Below are 21,810 nucleotides of genomic sequence, written 5' to 3'. Positions count from 1 at the left end.
CGTTGGCATTTACTGGTGTTAATAATGTATTGTACTTATGAGGTGCAAAAGGCTCTAACTTGTTAAAGTAGTGTGCACTGTAAATTATTTCCCCGTTAAATAACAGGAATTTACTGGCAGCAGGGTTACCATTATTTTCATGTTATTTTAACAGTTTATTCCTGTTAATGTTTTTTTACAGTGCACACCCGTAATGTTTTTTAACAGGAATTTACTGGCAGCAGGGTTACCATTATTTTCATGTTATTTTAACGGTTTATTCCTGTTAATGTTTTTTTACAGTGCACACCCGTAATGTTTTTTAACAGGACTTTACTGGCAGCAGGGTTACCATTATTTTCATGTTAAATCACCATTTATTTAGTTTCCTTTAAATATTGCTTTTAAAATGTATTGATTATTATTTTAGCATAGTAATGTGTACCATTGATTGTAATATACATATTTCTAGCTTGAGTTATTATAAGAATAGGCATAATACATCACATAACACTTAAGTGAAAGAAAACGAATAGTTCCATGTTCAAATTAACTTTTTTATTGTAATAGAAACACTGAAAGTTAAATACTTACAAATGTAGGCACATATAGATCGGATCAATCACAGAAAAATACACTACATTGCCCAGAACGCACCTGAACACACCTCCACTGAAAGAGAGAGAGAGAGAGAGAGAGAGACATAAATAATAGAAAGTCTGAAAAGTAAAATTTATTGAAACAATGGCAATGAATGTATGTATCTATCTCACCTTTTTGAAATGAAATCCCACTGGAAGTCCATCAGTCTGCGCAAGAGGCTGGCGATGTGTGAATTTACCGTTCTTTTTTTCCCCTTTGCAGCCTTTGTCCCCTTTTCTGGGTTTATACCCACAAAGCGTCTGAAAAATTATACACGGGTTGGAAATCTAGTAATTCACACAGACTAACACTACAACAAGACAACAAATGTCCATGAACTATCCTCAACATACTATCCTATGCATCTATGAATATTGTAAGTTGCACTAAAACTTTCTAAAGCAAAGTTAATTGCTAAATCCCATCACCAGACCTGCTGAAACCATGCTTGAGCCACAGCTAGGCCAGAACAAATGCAGGTGTTAACAGACAATGTCTTACCTCTGGATGAATTCAAGTGTGCACGCTGCCTCCTCTTGGTACTGTAGGTTGAAGATATAAAAACCGGAGAAAAAAGACGCCAGCCCTGTCACAAAGGTGGACTGGATCCCTTCGCCCACAATCTGGCCCTCAATGCTGAGCATCCAGCTTTGGAAGTGGTTTCCTGTTTCTCCTGAAACAGAAATGTTTTAACTGTCAAATTTCTGTTTAGTTTTAGTTTAGTTTGATACCATTTAATTCACTACATACAACACTAAAACCAACTTACCAAGAAGTATCAGACGAGGCGTTGCAGGTAAAGCTAGTGAACTCTCAAGGTCAGCTGCACTGGCATATCAAGTCCTGAGACATCTTCGGAAAAGTGAGACAGAAGAAGATGGATGACTTGATAGGACAGCTCGACATCATCATCAAGCTGACGAAGAACTTCCTTCATCCTTTCATTTGTCGGTTTAGTCTTGAACAACACAAGACTTATTGATAGATTATAAGACACCATTCAAATTTCCACCTGGTTCTGAGGGATACATGCAGTGAGATCTTCTTGATCAGCAGTGTGATCAGGGATAGTGCCCTGCATCTGCATCTGTAATTAAAAACAAAAACAAATGTAATGTAAAATAGACACACCCAGGGTGGGAAATTAGCACCTGCCACGAGCCAATGGCGGGTGACTTTGCCTCGCATACAAGCCACAGTGGCGGGTGGAGTGGTTTTCAGCGCTCTAGTCTGTGACACATATAGCTTATCTGAAGTACAGACTAGAGGGCTACATTGGGATTGTGTGCCGCCGGGTCCCGCGAGACCCAACGCAAATCTCGCAGGAGCGCCAGCGGGCGGTTTAAAAAAAAACACAGCGGAATCAGAACCATCCCACACCAACCCTCCCGTATTACCCGGAACATCCCGAATTATGGGCAATTTAGATTTGTCCCGACCGGGACAGCTCCAGTCCCGATTTCCTATCACAGCCTGCTAAGTCAATGACGCGCGAATAACTCCCGGTTGTTGTGAAGTTGTGTCGCATCAGAGCAGTGCGCGCGGGTGCCGGGTGACCAGAGCGGAGCATGTAAGGATGTGCAAGCCCGGCCGCCGACGCTAGCCCCCCCGCCCCCGTTGAGACCGCCCGCTAGCCCCCCCGCCCCCGTTGAGACCGCTAGCACTAGCATTATTTATAGATTTAGATCGTATACATGAACGGACATTAAAATAAGCGCATTGTTTTGTAAGATTAATGGACAAACTATCGAAACTTTGCTAGCTTGAATCACCTCGGCTCATTAGCAGCTAGCTAAATTAAACTTCATAGTGCAAGTCCGTGGCGTTTAGTATACCTCAACATCACTGATAAATGTTAACTATGCATGACTTTAAAGAAATTCTAGTTAATCTCACCGGATTGTTGTGGTTTTCCTCGATGTAACCAGAGCGATCCTCCGACATGGAATGGCCGTGTGTCCGTTGCGTTGCAGGTTCAAATGCCTTCTTACTCGCTCTTTGCCAGAATGCAAAAAATACTGTATGAACCTGTTATTTCAGAAAGTGGCGCGAACGTGATCAGAAAGACACACACACACACACACACACACACGCACACACACATCTACACACACATATACACACACAGATTTGGAGCGCAGTTAGTCAATTAAATGTTAGGTGTCTCGTTTAAAATCGGGAGGTATGATTATGGTAATAAAAGCAAGATGATTCTTTATAACATTTGCAGTACAGAAATCACGTGGTGTTCTGTCTAACCTTCATTCAGTGAATGCATACAATATTTAATTTCTTAGTATGCAACATCAACAATATTGAATTAGTCATTGTTTTGCAACTTACAAAAACGAAAAATTGCTAACTTCTCCAATGATAAATAATATATTTTTTATAATCTAAGCATAAAATTGCGTTTATCGGCACTTATCCCCAAAACATGACCATACCAGACCATCTAACTCTGGCCGCCATCTTTGAATGTTCGGTTGTGCTGTTAAATAACAAAAATGAATGTTATTTAGCAATGAGGTGTTAAATAACATACATGAGGCGTTATTTAACATGTATTCCCTAAAAATTTACAGTAAGCTGCAGTTATTACAAATAACAGGTAAATCATGTTGAAATTTGGGTGTAAATTAACGGAAACATTTAACAGTGTGTCTCTTGACAGTTTTTAGCCAACTGTCCAGTGAAACTATTGCTAGAAATGAATGTAAAATGTTTTCAGGTGATTTAAAGGTGTTAAAGTAGGCATTTGCTCCTTAGCTTTCAAGCCAAATACTAATTAAATTATGAAAGTAAACATTTTTGTAACCACAATCAGTAAAAGGACGCTAAGATGGGTGAATAAGCCGTGCGCCGCTATAGGCATGACCCGGACAGACGTCCACCGCCATGTAAACATTTGTTTTTTGTGAAAATTAAACATTGGTTATAGGGTTGCCAGAATTGTGCGTATCCGTGAACCCAAATCTGGCCTTTCACAATTAGGTATCCCGCCTTAACACCTCCAAATAGCGCATGAAAAGCTCTTTCATCGTCGCCCGAGTGAGTCTTACTACTTTCTCTCATTAAAGTAACTTTCCTTCAGTAGTTTATAGTAGTATATGTTTATATATATTCATGAGATTTCACACGAAGACCAGAAACAGCGTCATATTACGAGCGCCTGGGGTCATGCTAATAGTAGCTTTCGCTGTCCAGATGATGAGACAGTCAGTTTGTACCTTGAGATAAAGCTTTTGGTTCCTGCTGTTATCATAAATTTAAACACAGAGACACCATCATTTAATTTAAATAAATGAGAAAGTGTGTCCAAAACTAACTGATACTGTCATTTAATTAATGTGTCGTCAAAATTCAACACGTCAAAAGAAATGAATCTCAAAATTTCTTCTTCTCCCTCCATAAGACCAGAACTTCACCAGGATGTGTTTGAGAGTCGACCCCAACGACAACTCTGGAGCAGCCCAGAATCGACCCACGACTCAGATAATCCCACACACACACACACACACACACACACACACACACACATATATAGACGTACACAAAGATGTTTGAGGGGCTGTTTGGGACTAAACAATTTTAAGACACTCCTGCACTCACTGCTGTGACATTAAACGTAATAGAAAAACAATTTTTACATTACCTTTTAAAATCCTGTCACAAACTACACAAAAATATTATGTAAAACTAAAGACGCACATAAATAAAACATACGTAACACATGTAAATATGACACATGCGCATACATATATACTTCTGCGTCATACATGCGTCTGTGTGTACAACTTAATTTTAGTGCATCTGTGTGTATTTAAATATTAGTGCGTCTGTGTGAATCTAAATGTTAGTGTGACTGTGTGTATAACTTTGTTTTAGTGCGTCTGTGTGTATCTAAATGTAAGTGTGTGTGTGTGTATCTAAATGTTAGTGTGTCTGTGTGTACAACTTTGTTTTAGTGCGTCTGTGTGTGTCTAAATGTAAGTGTGTGTGTGTATCTAAATATTAGTGCGTCTGTGTGAATCTAAATGTTAGTGTGACTGTGTGTATAACTTTGTTTTAGTGCATCTGTGTGTATCTAAATGTAAGTGTGTGTGTGTGTATCTAAATGTTAGTGTGTCTGTGTGTACAACTTTATTTCAGTGCGTCTGTGTGTATCTATATGTTTGTGTGTCTGTGGGTATCTTAATGTTAGTGTGTCTGTGTGTACAACTTTATTTTAGTGTGTCTGTGTGTACAACTTTATTTTAGTGTGTCTGTGTGTACAACTTTATTTTAGTGTGTCTGTGTGTACAACTTTATTTTAGTGCCTGTGTGTGTATCTAAATATTAGTGTGTCTGTGTGTACAACTTTTTTTTAGTGCGTCTGTGTGTATCTATAAGTTTGTGTGTCTGTGCGTATCTAAATGTTAGTGTGTCTGTGTGTACAACTTTATTTTATTGCATCTGTGTGTAGAACTTTATTTTAGTGTTACTGTGTGTACAACCTAATTTGAGTGTGTCTGTGTGTATCTAAATATTAGTTTGTCTGTGTGTAGAACTTTATTTTAGTGCCTGTGTGTGTATCTAAATGTTAGTGTGTCTGTGTGTACAACTTTATGTTAGTGCCTCTGTGTGTATCTATATGTTTGTGTGTCTGTGTGTACAACTTTGTTAGTGCTTTTGTGTGTATCTAAATGTTAGTGCGTCTGTGTGTACAACTTGTTTTTAGTGTGTCTGTGTGTACAACCTAATTTGAGTGTGTCTGTGTGTATCTAAATGTTTGTGTGTCTGTGTGTACAAATTTATTGTAGTGAGTCTGTGTGTATCTATATGTTTGTGTGTCTGTGTGTATCTAAATGTTAGCACGTCTGTGTGTACAAATTTATTTTAGTGTGTCTGTGTGTACAACTTTGTTAGTGCGTCTGTGTCTATCTAAATGTTAGTGCGTGTGTGTGTATCTAAATGTTAGTGTGTCTGTGTGTACAACTTGATGTTAGTGCGCCTGTGTGTATCTAAATGTGAGTGTGTGTGTGTGTATCTAAATGTTAGTTTATCTGTGTGTACAAGTTTATTTTAGTGTGTCTGTGTCTACAACTTTATTTTAGTGCGTCTGTGTGTATCTATATGTTCGTGTGTCTCTGTGTACTACTTTGTTAGTGTGTCTGTGTGTACAACTTTATTTTAGTGAGTCTGTGTGTATCTATATGTTTGTGTGTCTGTGTGTATCTAAATGGTAGTACGTTTGTGTGTACAACTTTGTAAGTGCGTCTGTGTCTATCTAAATGTTAGTGTGTCTGTGTGTACAAATTTATTTTAGTGTGTCCGTCACGATTTGGTTCTGCTTCCTGTTTTATTTTGTAGTTTTATGTCTCTTGTGTCCCTGGTTAGCTTCACTTCCTGCCTTGTCCTGTGATTTCCTGATTGTTTCCACCTGTGTCCAATCACCTGCTCCTCCCTAGTGTATTTAAGCTCTGTGTGCCTGTTGTCCCTTGTCGCGTCATTGTCTATGTCAGTCTACCTGTTGTTCGACCACGTCCTGGGTTTTGTTTGAATAAAGAGCACCTGTTCGAGAAGCCTGCGTTTGGGTCCTGCCTCCTTCGGCCTGCACCAGCACCGCTTCCTATGAGGGGCCGTTTAGGACTTAACTACTGAGACACTCTCACACACACTAGTGAGATGGCATGAGTGTCTCAATAGTGTGTGTGAGAGTGTCTCAATAGTGTGTGTGAGTGTTGAGTGACTCAGTAGAGTGTGTGAGAGTGTCTCAGTAGTGTGTGTAAGAGTGTCTTGGTAGTGTGTGTGAGAGTGTTGAGTGTCTCAATAGTGTGTGTGAGTGTTGAGTGTCTCAGTAGAGTGTGTGAGAGTGTCTCAGTAGTGTGTGTAAGAGTGTCTCAGTAGTGTGTGTAAGAGTGTCTCAGTAGTGTGTGTGAGAGTGTCTCAATAGTGTGTGTGAGAGTGTCTCAGTAGTGCGTGTGAGAGTGTTGAGTGTCTCAGTAGTGTGTGTAAGAGTGTCTCGGTAGTGTGTGTGAGAGTGTCTCAATAGTGTGTGTGAGAGTGTCTCAGTAGTGCGTGTGAGAGTGTTGAGTGTCTCAGTAGTGTATGTAAGAGTGTCTCGGTAGTGTGTGTGAGAGTGTTGAGTGTCTCAGTAGTGTATGTAAGAGTGTCTCAGTAGTGTGTGTAAGAGTGTCTCGGTAGTGTGTGTGAGAGTGTCTCAGTAGTTAAGTCCTAAACGGCCCCTCATAGCTTCCTGACAGTGTCTGTGTGTACAACTTTATCTGCCCAAACCTGAAATGAGTTTGACACCCTGCTTTACTGAATCCACAGTTCATGCCACATTTAGTAGTTGTAGTAAAGTTTAAAATGTTTTATTCGATGTTCTGCACTAAAATCATCTCTTTTATTTTTCATTTTTTATTTAATTCGTAAAGGTTTTCCTTCAATTAAACAACTAGATTGAGATTTATTTTCCCTTGTCTTTTTTTAACATGAACTAGAATCCTGCACCCCACCCAGCTGTTAAAAAAGTAACTCAGTAACTTTTACACTGAGTACATTTTAATGAGCTACTTTTTACTTGAGTAAATTTTTAGACTGGTAACTTTACTTGTACTTCAGTAAAATTTTACTTAAGTAACAGTACTTGAGTACAAAATGTTTCTACTCTTTCCACCTCTGACACAGACACACTAAAATTAAGTTGTACACACACACACTAAAATAAAGTTGTACACACACTAAAATAAAATTGTACACACAGACGCACTAACATATAGATACACACAGTATCAGCTGTTTGGGACGTCTTCCCTATTTGTGACTGTAGCCTTGGCATTTCAGGGCTTTGTTTCTTATCTGTTCTTTACATTGCAGCACAAGTGTTGCTTTGTGAGATCTTCCAGCCTACTTTATTTTGTCATATATGCTCTATTTAAATTATTTCTTAATTCAACAAGTCTGCCAGTAATCTGGCTGTAGAGAAGGTAGTGAATTAACAAAGCTCTCCAAAAATGTGGTTCATTTGGATGTATTAATTAAGAGGGGGGGGGGGGGCATTCATGCTTCTCATGGTGCCAGGAAGGTTTTTATGACTTCCTTATTCTTTGAAACCTAATTTAAAAATACATTACCTATTCACTCGGGTTAACTTTGTTTAATATTAAAATAGTTTGATAGTCTGAAACACTATATTTAAGAAACCAGGTAGCTAAATCTTTTTCACAGCACTGTATACTACTACAAATTGTCTACAAAGTGTCTCGACCTTCACCATCTTAAACATTAAACATGAACGAATGAATACATCTGTTTTTCCTGTTCTCAAGTATATATGTAGTTTCATTTTTGGTACTGTGGGTTTAAATTGAGCAATACTTGTAATGCAGGACTTAACTTAACAGAGTACATCTACTGCTGTTTTATTGCCCAACAGCTTAGACATACTTTATCAGTATTATCAGTTTAAAATATATATAAATATTTAAATAGTGGTTCATTTTAATGAAACAGTTACGGTAACGTTGATACAGACTTCTTTAAACTGTTGATCGTTGTCTCAAGCCTACCTGACATAGATCTCTGTTACCGGGTTAGGTGACAAAATCAAATGCATGTTTCTGCACCAGATGACAGTAAACATCCGTTGGGACAGATATAACACAGTGATGTTCATTCTGTTGATTCAGTTGACACATAAATGGAAAGTTCCACGCTGTTTTTCCAGTCTTGCTTTGCAGGGGGGGGGGGTTGGTGCCCAGACGCAGCTGTGCTCTGAGAGCCGGAGGTTGTGGTGAGCTGGAGGTTTGCACCGTGGTCGTTTCTCAGCACAGAGGTTGGAGCTGCAGGCTGCTCCGTGACCACATCCTGCCCTCCCTGCCGCTCTCTGCTCCCCTGCAGGTCCTGCAGCTCCGCTTTGTCTCCCTCACCAGCAACAGCTTTGACCTTCTTCTGCTCTCCGACGAGGACGCTGACTTCCTGTTGCCGTGTGGTTGACTCGCACACTCGCATCGACTTTCCTGCTGAACGTGTATCAACTAAAAGAGCAACTTCTTTAATTTAGGAGAATGTAAACCGTTAGAAGCTTCTTCTTCTCACCCAATGTTTGAATTAAATAAAGCCACTTTGATCAAGATAAATATTTCTGGACAATGTTGAATAGCAGATCATCTGATGGAATATATCAGTTCAAATGGCTCATTGGAAAAATTGACAAGCTCAAATGTTCAAAACAATATGTATGTTGGTGAAAAAATGATTGCTTTCTCAGAAGAAAGCTGTAAATAGAAATTTCAATGGATGAATATTTTCAGTGAAGTGTAATCTTTAAATCTTCGATATATATGAGCAGCGTCCAATATGAATGTAACCAATGTTTGGAGATGTCACGGGAATCAGAAACAAACAGAGAGAAGTTTAAATACTTTTATTGGGAAAAGCACAGCAGGCCCACAAACACAGGATTATTCTAATCATTACTTACAATGATGTGATGGCCATTTTAACAACAAAATGCAAATAACTGTTCTATTTTTTAGCAATGGTTTTTTTGCATTTTTTCAGCAACAATGCAGCACAACTTACAGCTTAACTTGTGGATATATAACTCCCACCACTGATCTCAGTCGTTGTGCTTGCCAGCTGATCGCTGCAACAGACAGAAAAGACTCCATGTTACAACGTCACAACTTCTTTTTAACACGTGTTATTCATTTAACAGGTTAAAATACAGATAGACTATGTGAAACGCACAAAAGAGAAGAAACATGTAGTTTCAGGGGACAGGAAAGGACATGGAGATCACAAACCTGAAGCCTCCACACCAAAAAGGCCACAAAGGCTCCGTAGATGCTGCTCTTGATGATGAAGATAATGTAGGAGACTTTGGCCATCTGTGTGACCATCAAATATTTTTCTGCAGAGAGTTTAAACTGTTAGTGACGCGACCCGATAGACGATAGTAGTGATGATGAATTAAGATGCTCAAAAACACAAAATAATATGTACCTCTTGTCATGCCGCTTCGTGTATCTGATAGAAGAAGAAAATCGTGAGACCAATGTGGTTTTAACAATAAAATGTTGCGTTGATTTGTGCGTTACCTTTTACCCCGGTAGTTGACTTGTAGTAGAACTCGGTGGTTTCCCCGTTGAAGAAGCTGACGGTGCAGGTGAAGGTTTTGCCCGTTTTGAACCAGTCCTCTGCAGAGACGCTCAGCCTGCTGCTGATTCTGTAGTACTGGTCTCCCCGGAGGGCAGCGTTGTCGGTCGCCACGCCTTTAGTGACGTTCTGGCCGTCAATGTTCCACGATACCCCGACATGGTCCGGGTAGAATCCGCTGGCCACACAAACGATGGTCTTCTTCCTCGCCTTGTCTTTGGGGTTTCCGCACTCTTTGGCTGAAGGTCGAAGCACTTTGACCTTTGGTCTGGTGACACTAAGTCCAGGTTCTGCAAGGACAGACAAGCACGACATGAGGGAAAGCTGCCTTCGGATCGACAGCACGTCAACTTACCTACTTATTGTTGACCCCAACACGAGAATGTGGAGATGAACAGTTTCACCAAATATAATACATAATGTGAATATAAAGTTTACAGAGCGGAGATGTGAATGGAGAGACATTCACATCTAAATGGCTATTTTTCCACAGCGTTTAGGAGTTTCTCACAAATTAGCTATAATCTATAATCACTAAATTGCCTAACTCTGACCTGGGAATGTAAGTTTAATAGAATTTTTCATTTATATAATGATAATTCCAACATTCACTGCTGGTCAATTTCTACAGATTGAACGTACCAAGAAAAGATTCTTTCCAACCATCTAACATTTCATATTTTTTATCTCTTTGACGCAGGTGGAGCGAAAAGCTAAAAGAGACATTAAAGCCATGCAAAATTGAATAATGCTCAGGTTTAAGTTACGACACGAGACAAACACGTTTATCACTCTTACCCAACACCGTCAGTCTGGTGCCGCTGCCAAAGTAAGCGGGCTCGTAGTTGTTCACGCTGATACGAGGCTATGCAAGAAAGCCTGCGCTGGCTCTGCAGACTGTGTTTGTGCTCTCTTTCACAAAGTAAAAACGTAACCTTAAGTACACATTAATGTGAGGCCACACACACTCGGACCAAATCGCTAATGCTGCGCAAGAGCAATCCCCTCGTGATGTTAAAAAGAAACCTCTACCCTGAAAGTCACCAACTAGTTTACTGTTTTAACCTGTGGGACGTTCTAATATTCATATAGATGTATAATAATGTTCAGTTTTGTGATTCTTACCCAAAACAGTGAGTTTAGTTCCAGCTCCAAAGTAAGCCTCAGTGTACTCACAGTGCTACACAGAGACGATAAGAAGTGGCTTCAGAGGAATAATCTGGGCGTACAGCCAAATGTTTTATTGCTTCTGTACTTTTACTGGAGAACAGAGACAGCGCTTGATTTTATTGGCACAAACTAACGTCCACTATAACTTCTTTTACACTTTCAAAATGTTTACACTTCTATACAAATACAAAGTCTATCTAAAATAATAATAATAATCTGAACACACAAGCAAGCTGTGAATCGTCTTCTCTGAGACGTTTTTTGTGCAGTTTTTCTTACCTAAAACAGTGAGTTTAGTTCCAGCTCCAAAGATTGCCTCGGCATAGGAACACATAGACTTTCCACTGACACAAAAAGCCGTCCTGCTGCCTCTCTGTCTGCCACTATTCGTCCCACTTTGTCCCACTTTGACTACTTCAAGATGTAAGTCTTCTTTAGAGTCATTTAAACAACCCCATGCATTTCTGACCCCTAAAGGACTATTTACAACCTATTGTTACTTTTAATCACAAGGTGGTTGGAGTGAATCATGTTTTGGCATGAATTTAGTGTCCCAAACATCTAAGCGATGTTTTGCGTGAGCGGTCTTAAAATCACATTTAAGATGATTGCTTACCTAAAACCGTTAACTTTGTTCCTCCACCAAAGTAAGCCTCTGAAGCCCCAGAGTCACAGTGAACCTGATCAGTGCTCTAAAGAGCCCAACATGCTGCTTTTAATAGGTAAACCTTCGATACACCGGTGGCTCTCATTGCCCAAACAACACGGCTTCCATACGCTTTCCTTCTCTCTCAGGTGGATTCATGACCTTCTACTCACCGAGGACAGTCAGTTTGGTTCCTTGGCCGAAATAGGCTTCGTACTGACACAGCGCTTGAGCTTAGCATCAAAAGCGCTGAGCTGTACAGCTAAACTGTAAAGTACATTGAGCTCCTTGCTGCACCATCCCAACTACGAATCTTAGTACATTTGTACCTCTGCGCTTCTTTGACTTACCCAAAACAGTCAGCTTGGTTCCTTTTCCAAAATAAGCCTCGTTGGCGTTGTCACAGTGCAGAATTACTGAGCATGAAACTCTACAGTGCTTCTCTATCCGGCCTATCTATGGAAGGTTTTTACCAATACTTCTGTTTCCAGGAAGACTCTACAGCAAAATGACATTTAACAAAACTTAATGATGGACGGAAATATTTACCCAAAACTGTCAGTTTGGTTCCTTGGCCAAAGTAAGCAGGATCGCCGTAGCGCACAGTGTTTGCACCACAGCTCAATATTTACAGTTACTTTCCCTTCCCTTTCAAACCAGCAGTTCAACTATTGTAGGTTTGTACCTGTTACTGTTGTTACTTACCCAAAACAGTGAGTTTTGTTCCCTTTCCAAAGTAAGCCTCAGATGTAGAGTCACACTGAATGTCTCCTTGACCAAAAAGTCTCAAAACCTTCCATAATCCTCATGTTGAAAAACAGCGTAATTATCCAGAATATGAAAAAGTTCCAGCAAGGATGAGCTCCATAATGTCCAGATGTGCTGCGTTGGTCCGGATAATTAAGAAAAAGCATCCACAAGTTATCCACAAATGATTTAAAACCTGTTTTTTCTAATTCTCCGCCCATTTGTCCATTTAATGTTCCAGTTTGGCCTCAAGGTGTACGTACACCCCTTCAGATGATGGATTTGTAAAGTCCCGCAAGTGTCCCTGGCAGCTTGTAGCACTGTCTTTTAATGAGGGGAGGTTTTTGTACAGCGGCTCTATAGGATTGTATCACCGTGCCCCCTGTCCCCACCGTGGAAAAGCGTCACACAAAAACCTGAAGTCTCTTTGGCTGTCCCCTCTCTCCTCCCCCCACCCAGCTCCTCCGTATCTCAGCCTCCATCTCTCGCTGTGTCGGAGAGCAGCTGTTCGGCTCGGGCGGAGCGACAGCGGCCTCCAACCCGACTGCTGCTATTTCTGGGACGTCTAAGAAAAGAAGTAAGAAAGGGGGAAACGGGTGTTTGTTTGTCGGAGGATGTTCAGAGGGAGGGACATCCCTGCTGGTCACACCTCTTTATCCCCCCCAGTAACCACACACACATTTAGTGCGCAACATTCATTATGTCATGTGTCATTTAGCTGTGAGGAACCCACAGAAAAGGGTTACTTTCACAAAGAAAAGCCCAGATAAGCAAATACTGCAGTTAATCAGGTATTTCGTGGGGATCAAAACTGTGCTAAAAGATCAGATTAATGCTGATGTTGCACTTTAACTTTCTGATGTGTTCAAAGTGTTTCTGCTGCCCTCGAGTGGCGGAGAAATCTATCAAGGCACATTTAACAATAACATACAATCAGTATAGTGATCTCATAATTTGTACAACAATCATATCAACTAATGATAACATAACTGAGAAGAAGAAATAAATACATCTTCTGGTGTGAAAAAATGTAATTCTCTCTATCAAGCTTAGTGTGTCCTCTCTGGGCTTCTGTAGAAACATGATGGACCCCCCTGAATACGATCAGCTCATCTTTAATAGATCGATTAAATAGAAATATTTCTTAGTTTGAGGTTCTACTAGTATATTCCATTTAGCCAATTGCTCTCCCTGAACAGTGCACTTTAAAAATAAAGTTTCACCAAGCATTTCAGGATAGGTTTCCCACCATCAGCTTCATAAGAAAATATTAAATTGATGTATTAAGTATTACTTGATCTAAGGAGAATCTTTGCACACAACACGTGGCCTAAATGCTATCGCATTGACATGCTGTACTGACACGTAGCTTGGGTCTGTCCATTGTGTTCTAACTGTCCCCACATAAAAAAAACATATGACATAAGGCTAACTTTAATTAGCCTTTACTTTAAAATTAAAAATGAATTAGCCTTTACTTTAAAAGAAACACAAACAGCTCACTTCAACAACACCGGGCTCCCCTTCTACGTATTGACCTCACTGCAGACCTGAGCACAGAGTGACACGAATGAGACTCTGTAAGAATGATATAACCTTTTGAAATGTGAGCGCTTGCTTATTTATCTGAGCTGAAAACCCGTCTCCTGCTGAATCCTGAATCAGAGGGAGAAATGTGGGAAACAAGAAAAAAAAGAAAAACACTGTTTTTATTTCACTTAGTTTTAACTGACTCTTGTCTTCTGAGCAGCTGCAGGTGAAGCTCGCTGCACGGCGGCAACCAAAACGTCTCAACCAACCAACGCACCTGCCCTCCAATCCGGGTTGTTTATTCTTCAACCAGGAAGTGACCCACCTTGACCTCCTGTCACGGCAGTTCTTGTGGTGTCTCTATAGGAGGGATCAGAGCAGTTGTTGTATTGTTGTTGTTATATTGTTATATAAACCAAATAACAGCAAATCAGCTGGCTAAAAGGGATGTTCTAATGGTGTCATTGCTGCAACTTTCATCCTTTTTCTACACTTTAATGATCACATACAGTATATAATATGTATGTTAGCTAAACAAACTAGTGCCGTGGTTTTTAAATGAGATCTCCTGAGGCAAAGTGAGGCATCAATAAGAAGAGCTTAAATGTATCAAATGTGAGCTATATATATATATATATATATATATATATATATATATATATATTTACAATATACATGCATCCAACTTGTTGCATAGTGAACTGTCATAGTGGTGGTTGAAGTCAATAACATCTGTTATGATTTAGTACATATTAAGATTTCACAATATATCATTTTTATGTTAATATGCCCAATAAACACTCAATGATTCCTTTCAACCCTTTAGTAGTTTGAAGAATGCATAACAGACTACTTTAAGATGTCTGTAAGATGTATTGCAAACAACATAATTGTTGTGATATTTGATATATATATATATATATATATATATATATATATATATATATATGTTTATGAGTTACCGCTGGTGTGTCTCACCATACTGGATCAATGTCTTTTTTTTTTTTCTTGTTCCACATATTTCATAGAAAACCACAGAACAGCTCCTTCCTGCCTGTGAGCCATCTGTGGCCCCCACGCAGACTTGATATTAGTATGGATGTCTGGTCCCGGTGCTTCACTGTGACTGGCAGCACAGTAGTAGGTGCTGCTGTCATTCAGCGCAACCTCAGTAATATGAAGAGAGAAGTGGTTTCTGGATGTGTCGATGGACGACTGGAAGTGCCCCGCGTTCTCGTCGTATTCTTTGGTGAGAAAGTCCAGCGGAGCTCCACAGTGGGTTTGTCGGTACCACAGCATGGTGTAGCTGCCCATGCTGAACCCTTGACCCATGTTGCAAACAAAGCTCACGCTGAGTCCCGGGCGGGACGTTTGATCTCCGGACTGAAGGACTACAACCGCGAGACCTGCAGCACACACAGGATCATGTTTTATTTAACCTTGCCGTGAGGGACAGAACCGTAAAGTCACTTGAATTTACAACATATTGAAACGGGACCATTCAAGCGCCTCATGGCGAGCACATCCATTATGGGTTTACACACAAAACCCACCTGAGTGTAAAAGAAGCAACACATAAACGCCTGTGGTAAACATGTCAGCGACGAGCCTCCTCCCTGCTGAGTGATTCTCACATCGCTCTGTTCAGCTCGAACACGCCACGAGGCCACGGGATCACATGACGTGGCTGCTATTCGCCATCACTGATTGTAAAGAGAGGCAGCTGATTGGATTTCTGCCACTGCCATTGTTCCGAAAGAGGACAAAATAATTATGTTCAGTTTAATTGGGCATTTTATATCAGAATGAATTCCAGTGACAGTACAAAAAAAACAGATTGCTCTATAGATCATAATGTATAATGTTGTGGTGTAACACACCTTATAATATATAAATAATAGCCAAGCAGTTTTCTGTATATAATGTTAGCACACAAAATGCAGGCGTATGTACAAATTATGTGTAAAGGCCTTTTTGATGTGTAGCTGCTTGTCTAATTTATTCCTCTAAGCATACATTTATCTTTAAGTTGGCTTAGTTAATATTTTTTGTTCAATTCTATTTGTATTTTAAATGCAAATGTTCTCTCTTTGAGTATGCTCAGAGTTGCCGAGTCAACTTTCAGTCCCAGGATCATTGATCGTGGAACACAGGAGAAGAAACCTGAGCAGGCTTTTTAGTGAGGGGCTGCCATTAAACCACATCACTGTGTACTGCCGGCGCACAAATACACAGCCGAGTCTGACAGATTCACACTGGGAACAACCAGAGCCCCTGTTTGGATGCTTTGTCTCGTTATCTTGAAGCCAACTTCAAACTGCTTCTCATAGACGGGCTCACTGCCAGTGTAGCTGTATCCAATGAGATGAATCAGACCTCCCTGTGTTTGCTGGTACCACAGCATTACATTAAGACTGCCGTCATCATGACTGCATTTTATTTCCACCCTGGTTTTTTCCTTGACTATTCTGGGAAAAGCTGGCTCAAACCTCACACCCTTCGCATAATCTGTGGGAGAAAAAAAGCCATAGTGAAAAAAAACTTAAATACAATTGCCATATTTACACAATCCAATGGTTACTTGATTAAATTACATGGAATTAGGATGAGAAGAAGTCCGATCACAGGGAGAGACATCGTGGAGGCTTCGCTCTACCCCAGCGACACGTGCTTCAGTGACACGCTGCCTTATGAGCGACGGGTTTTTGGTGAGGGAGTGGCATCAAACCACATCACTGTGTACTGGCAGCGCAGAAATAAACAGCCGAGTGTGACGGGGTCGCTGTGCGCACAACCAGAGCTCCTCTCACCGTATCTGCTCTTGTCAGCTCGAACTGTTCTTCAAACTGACCCTCATAGTTTGGGCTGCCTACCCACCCGTAGCCTATGAGGGTCAAGGACCTATTGTCCTGTATCTGCTGATACCAGAGCATTACAACCAGGTTAGAGTCATCGTGGCTGCAATCGATGCGGACCTCGGTGCTCTCCTCCACTATCTGGGGAGGAGATTGTTGAAATGTAGCAGCGCTCACCTGACCTGTGGAGAAAAGCGAGTTTTAGATGGAACTGTGATTGAAGCGACAGACAAGGAAGACCATCCAATATTTATACTAGTTATGCCACCTGAAGTTATAGCAATACAAAAAAGTACTCAATGTCAAATTATTGATACAACTGCTGAACTTACAGGAAAACCAGATGAAGAGAAACCCCAATGTGTGCACAGGTGACGACATGGTCAGACACAAGTAGTGAGGTTCAGGGTACTGAGGGAAGGCATTGTGTGTGTTAGTTTGTCACTCTAAACTCAGCTTCATGCCTGGTGCTGCACCTCCACCTATTGGTGGAACCTATTCAGGAAAGTCATTTGCACAACTGGAGGTGGTCACTTTTCAAGAATAGATTCATTATTTGAAATAAATGATCAGTTATACATTTAAAAAATACTTTTTACCTTATTTCCTTATATTCTTTCTTTCTACCTTCCCCTCTTCCATTTGATATAATAACATAACTTCTGTGGTTAAAGTCACTGATATGATCTCCACAGTGTGGTTGACTTCCTTCAAAATATTTCAGTGTTTATGTGGTGTGAGAGCAATAAACAGCCGGTGTGCTTTATGTTTTAGTCACAGACCTGAGGTCTGCCACAGCACTGTGTAGACTGGCAGCACACAGATAAACAGCCGTGTGATTCCTCTGAAGGCCGGTTATTGTCAGAGACCATTGCTTCTCACTCGACTTCACCGACTGAAAACCAGACTTGAATCCCACTTCGTAGCTCGGCATTCCACCGACTATAACCACCATCAACTGAAAGCTCCCTCGGCTCAGCTGTTGGTACCAGTACAGATAGTCATAGCTGGTGTCATTCTGGTAGCAGGTCATTTCTGCGGAGCCATTGGGAGGACTGGAGATGTAGCGAGGCCACTGGGTGATCAGCACGGACTGCGAAACGCCTGAAACACATACAAAACATGATGCACATATCTGCAAAGTCACTATAATAATTGTTATATTTCTACCTATTTTATAAACGTTTTCCTCGGATCCACACAAAACGTGCATATAACCCCAGAAATATCATAAAGTTGGTGAGCGTGAGCCAAAATGAGTCTGATATTAACTTTACCTGCAGTCCAAAGCATAAAGAAAGCCAAGATGTTGAAGCCTGGGATCATTTTGAGGGTTGAGGAGGCAATTAATGAATTGACAACGAGCTTACACATGAGATCTGTGGGGAGGAAATGACATCATCGACTTTTCAGATAAGCTAGACGTACGCGAAGGCTGAGCAGAAGCCACTGGAAGAGGCTCGTGAGCTCTTTACGTCAGCTCGATTCGTAGGTTATTAATTGTCTCCACACGATGCTTTTATGATTGGTCCTCTGAGATGAGCTGAACTGTGCCGTTCAGTGGCGTAGTGTTGATGCAGCTGCACGTTTGGCGCTGCGGGTCACAGGCTTTTTGTGAAAGAGCCGGAAGGCTTTGTACCACTGTGTCGACTCGCTGCACAGAAGTACACTGCGCTGTCTGCTGGCTCCACGGTGGAGATGACGAGCTCAGCTCGGCCCTTCGAGTGGCCCGTCATGTTGCAACGGGCCTCAAAGTTCTTCTCAAGGTTTGGGTTTTCATAGTGGAGCAGTCCGATCAGCTCCATGTCCCTGCGGCCTCCCGCTGCCGACCGGTACCAAAGCATGTAGGGGTAGTTGTTGTCGCCATGGTAACAGCCAAAATGTGCTTTTCCTTGTGCAGGTTTAATCAGAAGATTTACTGGTGATTGTTGGATTAAATGTTGTGATGTTATCGCAATGTCTGGAGTGCAAAAAAGAAAAAACAACTGAAGGCGAGCAGAAGGTTTTGTTATTGTCATGAGAAATGACAAACATCTTAGGACTCTTACCTGGGAAGAATGAGAGAGTAAAAAAAAGAGTAACGATCATCTTGAATATCTTACGGTGACAAAATGGTATCAGTGGAGAAAAACAAAAATGATTTGTGAATGACAAAAAAATATGCAACGGCATTATGAGAGATGCATTAGTGTGAGATCTGCCTTTATTGTACGTTCGCAATGAGGAAGGAGGAGCTTTCCACGAGCGTTGGGTCAGTGTGTGTTTTCACACACCAAAATCTATTATTGTTACTGTATTTCAACGGTAGATCAATCAACAACTCCAAGCTGTTTATTTTTATTTTTATTAAAAATATTCACATCAAAACGTTAAAAATATTTTTGCTTGCAGAAAATCTCTTTCTCAAACCTGAAATATTGATGGTGGAATGTATTTCAACTTTTACCTCTCAATGCGCAAAGTAAAGGGAACCGTGCAATATTCCAATGAATTCACATTTTCCAGCAGTTTGAATGTGTTTCACATGCTTTCACTGGTTTCCTGTTGGTGTGATGGTATCTGTTTGATCATTATGCAGGTTTTCGAATGAGGGCGTAACTGTCATTATGTTGTCCGCTGTCTTCAGGATGTCTCAGGTTCAGGATGTGAAGACGAGCAGGTGAGGAAAAAGAGAAATTAAAGTATCATGTCAAGTTATGACACGGTCACTAATAAGATTGACAATTTATCAGGATGTGGAAGGAGGCGAGGCATCACGCAGTTTTATATCAAACTAATACGTATAAACTATTTTTTTTAAAAGATCATTTGATTTTAACATAAGTTGTCAGATGATGACATTTTTACAGTAATTAAATGTCTTGTTAAAATCAAGTCAGGCAGTAGAGTAGAGAAACAGTAGGGAAACACAGTTATATGAGCTAATGATTGCATCAAACCAAAGCACAAGCACCATAGCAGGTGTCTGGAGGCCGTTTTATTTGAAGCCTTGTTTATGAGGCCGACAAGAAAAGATGGCGCAGAGTTTCTGTAAAGTTCACAGGGGGTTTCTGCCCCACTGTGCTGTTGTTTTACTGGTTTCAGCATGAGAGAGGCCTCCTTTGCCGTTGTTCCACCCAAATTTACAGAGATACCTGTAAATATGGCTCCAATAAGGTTGATTGACATCAAGACCAACAGAAACACCTGGACAAACAGATACCTTGTGCATTTTATATGAAGTCTATATGGGGGTTGAAACAGATCATTTTGACCTCTGCACAATCAAAGCAGTTCCAGCAAAGCCTTTGAATAATACAACGTTTTGATCAAAGAATTTGGGAAGTTTAAGTTACTGAAACTCCAAATAAATGTCATTGTAAGCAAGGGAGATCTACAGTACCCGATTCCTCTAATCCACTAATGTAAGTGAGAATAAAACAAAATTACTGGCAGAGAAGATGGCCTCAGACTACAGCAGTTGGCTCGGGTCTCTTCAAGCTCTGACTCAAAGCCATGAATGCAGATGAAAGTTCTTCAGAGCTTCCTCTGTAAGAACTTCCTGTGTAAAACAGACCCATTCAATCTCAGTGTAGAATGTGTATCTCTGCAGCTCCAGCTCCACCTATTGGAAATATTTACAATCCTGAAACACTCCCCAAATGTGCTCCTCATATTTGTCACATAAAATACACCAGAAATCATTATGTACTTTCTGCTTTCTTATCCCTCCTAATATTATAACGCTTATGTCAACCACAACCACACTCTGCCTCATAGTGCTGCTGTATTAGAGGAAGGATCACAGGTGCACGGGGCTGTGAGCTTTGATACAGAGATGTTGTTGTCCCGGAGAGCAGTGATGTGCAGCACTGTGTAGACTAGCAGCACAGAAGTACACCGCGCTACTGTTCAGCGCCAGTCCCTCAATTGTTAAATGGCACATTTGGTCTTTATCTGCACTCCCGTCCATCTCCACGTTCAGTCCCGGCTCTGGATTTCTGAGGGTTTGTAACACGTATCCCAGGAACTGCAGTTTGGTGTCTCTGGATTGTTTGTACCAGAGGATTTGATTGTAGTTGGTTATACTGTGTGAACAGTTGATTGTGGCTTTTTCTTCGGGTTTTTTGTAAACATCAGCTGGAGTCTGGTGGACTTGCTCACTGAGAGACGAGCCTGTTGGGAAATGAATGACAGAAGATAGGAAGAAATGTCACAAATAGCAGCAGAAAATACGACTGAATTTATTATTACTTTACCTGAGACCATAAAATATCTAAAAGTAATGCAGATGAAGATGATGTGCATTTTGTGTTTCTTCTGCATGTTTGGTAATATCTCTAATTCAGATCCCTTGTGTGTTGTTGCAATGACTGAAGCAGGTATACAAAGAATCTTCTAAACTCCTCCTTTGATTAAACCCTTCCATGTCATTGGTGGGACGGCGTCATTGTCACCCAACCCAACACAGCTCTGTTTCTGCACTGTATACAAAGATCCTATTTTTACAGAAATAACTACATTTTTACAGTAATTTTTCTGTTTTTTTTAAATGATATGCAAAACTCTGAAAAGAATAAAGATATTATCCATAAATTAACAATCCAACTGTAAATTGAAATATTGTGCTAATAATGACAAATTAAATGTTTTTCTCATTTTTTTACGGAAAAAATACTTTATTAGGGTCCTCGTGTCAGCCCGGTGAGGCGGGGGACTTAAAATCTAATAAAAAATAAGATAAATTTATAAAAAAGGGTACCAGCAACGCCACCTAGTTGCGGAGTCTAGGTCTCCATAAAAACCGGTTCTTTGTTCATCGAAGGAAGAACAGCATGGGTTACAAGACTTAAAAACGTGGTTTAAAAGGAGGATTTTATTATAACTAAAAGTCCATAAATAACTACAATTGTAAAAAGTCCAGCTGGAACAAAGCGCTAAAAACAAGGTTTAAAATTCAACCAGCCGCTGATCCGTCCGGCCCTTTCTCTGAGTTTCCGGTTGCCAGTGAGGTGCCCAATCCGTCTCGTCCTTGTATGCACCCTGCCTGCTCGTCCGCTGCCTTGTCGTCCTCCACTGCTTCACTCCACTGTGGCTTCTCCTTCCTGTGGCTTCTCC

At 40.7% G+C, this 21,810-nt stretch overlaps 1 protein-coding gene, 1 long non-coding RNA gene and 1 gene segment (V, D, J or C); all 3 read right to left on the bottom strand.

Moving 5' to 3' along the window:
- Positions 1–240: 240 nt before the first annotated feature.
- On the bottom strand, positions 241–2,933 carry LOC119198280 (uncharacterized). Of its 3 annotated transcripts, none has more exons than XR_009941588.1 (5): positions 2,518–2,933; positions 1,391–1,708; positions 1,123–1,294; positions 753–881; positions 241–651 (listed from the first exon to the last, which is right to left on the bottom strand). It is a non-coding gene; the product is annotated as an uncharacterized LOC119198280 (long non-coding RNA). The 3 variants fall into 3 exon arrangements; XR_009941590.1 differs by having other exon boundaries at positions 753–1,294; positions 1,391–1,473; positions 1,634–1,708; XR_009941589.1 differs by having other exon boundaries at positions 753–1,294.
- Positions 2,934–9,041: 6,108 nt separating this feature from the next.
- Positions 9,042–18,136, bottom strand: LOC119227969 (M1-specific T cell receptor beta chain). Its single transcript, XM_037487193.2, has 7 exons — positions 17,991–18,136; positions 17,515–17,817; positions 11,932–11,982; positions 9,708–10,055; positions 9,613–9,636; positions 9,414–9,520; positions 9,042–9,253 (listed from the first exon to the last, which is right to left on the bottom strand). The coding sequence occupies exons 1-7, from the start codon at positions 18,085–18,087 to the stop codon at positions 9,227–9,229; spliced, it is 957 nt and encodes a 318-aa protein (XP_037343090.2). The 5' UTR covers positions 18,088–18,136; the 3' UTR covers positions 9,042–9,226.
- Positions 18,137–18,186: 50 nt separating this feature from the next.
- LOC134104013 (immunoglobulin kappa variable 3-11-like) lies at positions 18,187–18,868 on the bottom strand. The segment is given in 2 exon segments: positions 18,187–18,673; positions 18,762–18,868. Coding segments are annotated over 2 exon segments (399 nt in total).
- Between the last annotated feature and the right edge of the window lie 2,942 nt (positions 18,869–21,810).

Source organism: Pungitius pungitius, chromosome 14, assembly GCF_949316345.1.
Source record: "Pungitius pungitius chromosome 14, fPunPun2.1, whole genome shotgun sequence".
NCBI classification, from domain to species: domain Eukaryota; kingdom Metazoa; phylum Chordata; class Actinopteri; order Perciformes; family Gasterosteidae; genus Pungitius; species Pungitius pungitius.
Note: the sequence above shows the minus strand (reverse complement) of the source record. Positions and strands in the feature narration are given on the sequence as shown.

Bases quoted from the DNA above. Each gene is read 5' to 3' on its own strand.
- LOC119227969 (XM_037487193.2), bottom strand. From the start codon at position 18,087: ATGTGTAAGCTCGTTGTCAATTCATTAATTGCCTCCTCAACCCTCAAA. The intron at 10,056-11,931 runs GTAAGTCAAAGA...CTGTCCTTGCAG, and splicing joins AACCAAGCTGACTGTTTTGG to AACCTGGACTTAGTGTCACC. The intron at 9,254-9,413 runs GTTTGTGATCTC...TGTCTGTTGCAG, and splicing joins TTTTGGTGTGGAGGCTTCAG to CGATCAGCTGGCAAGCACAA.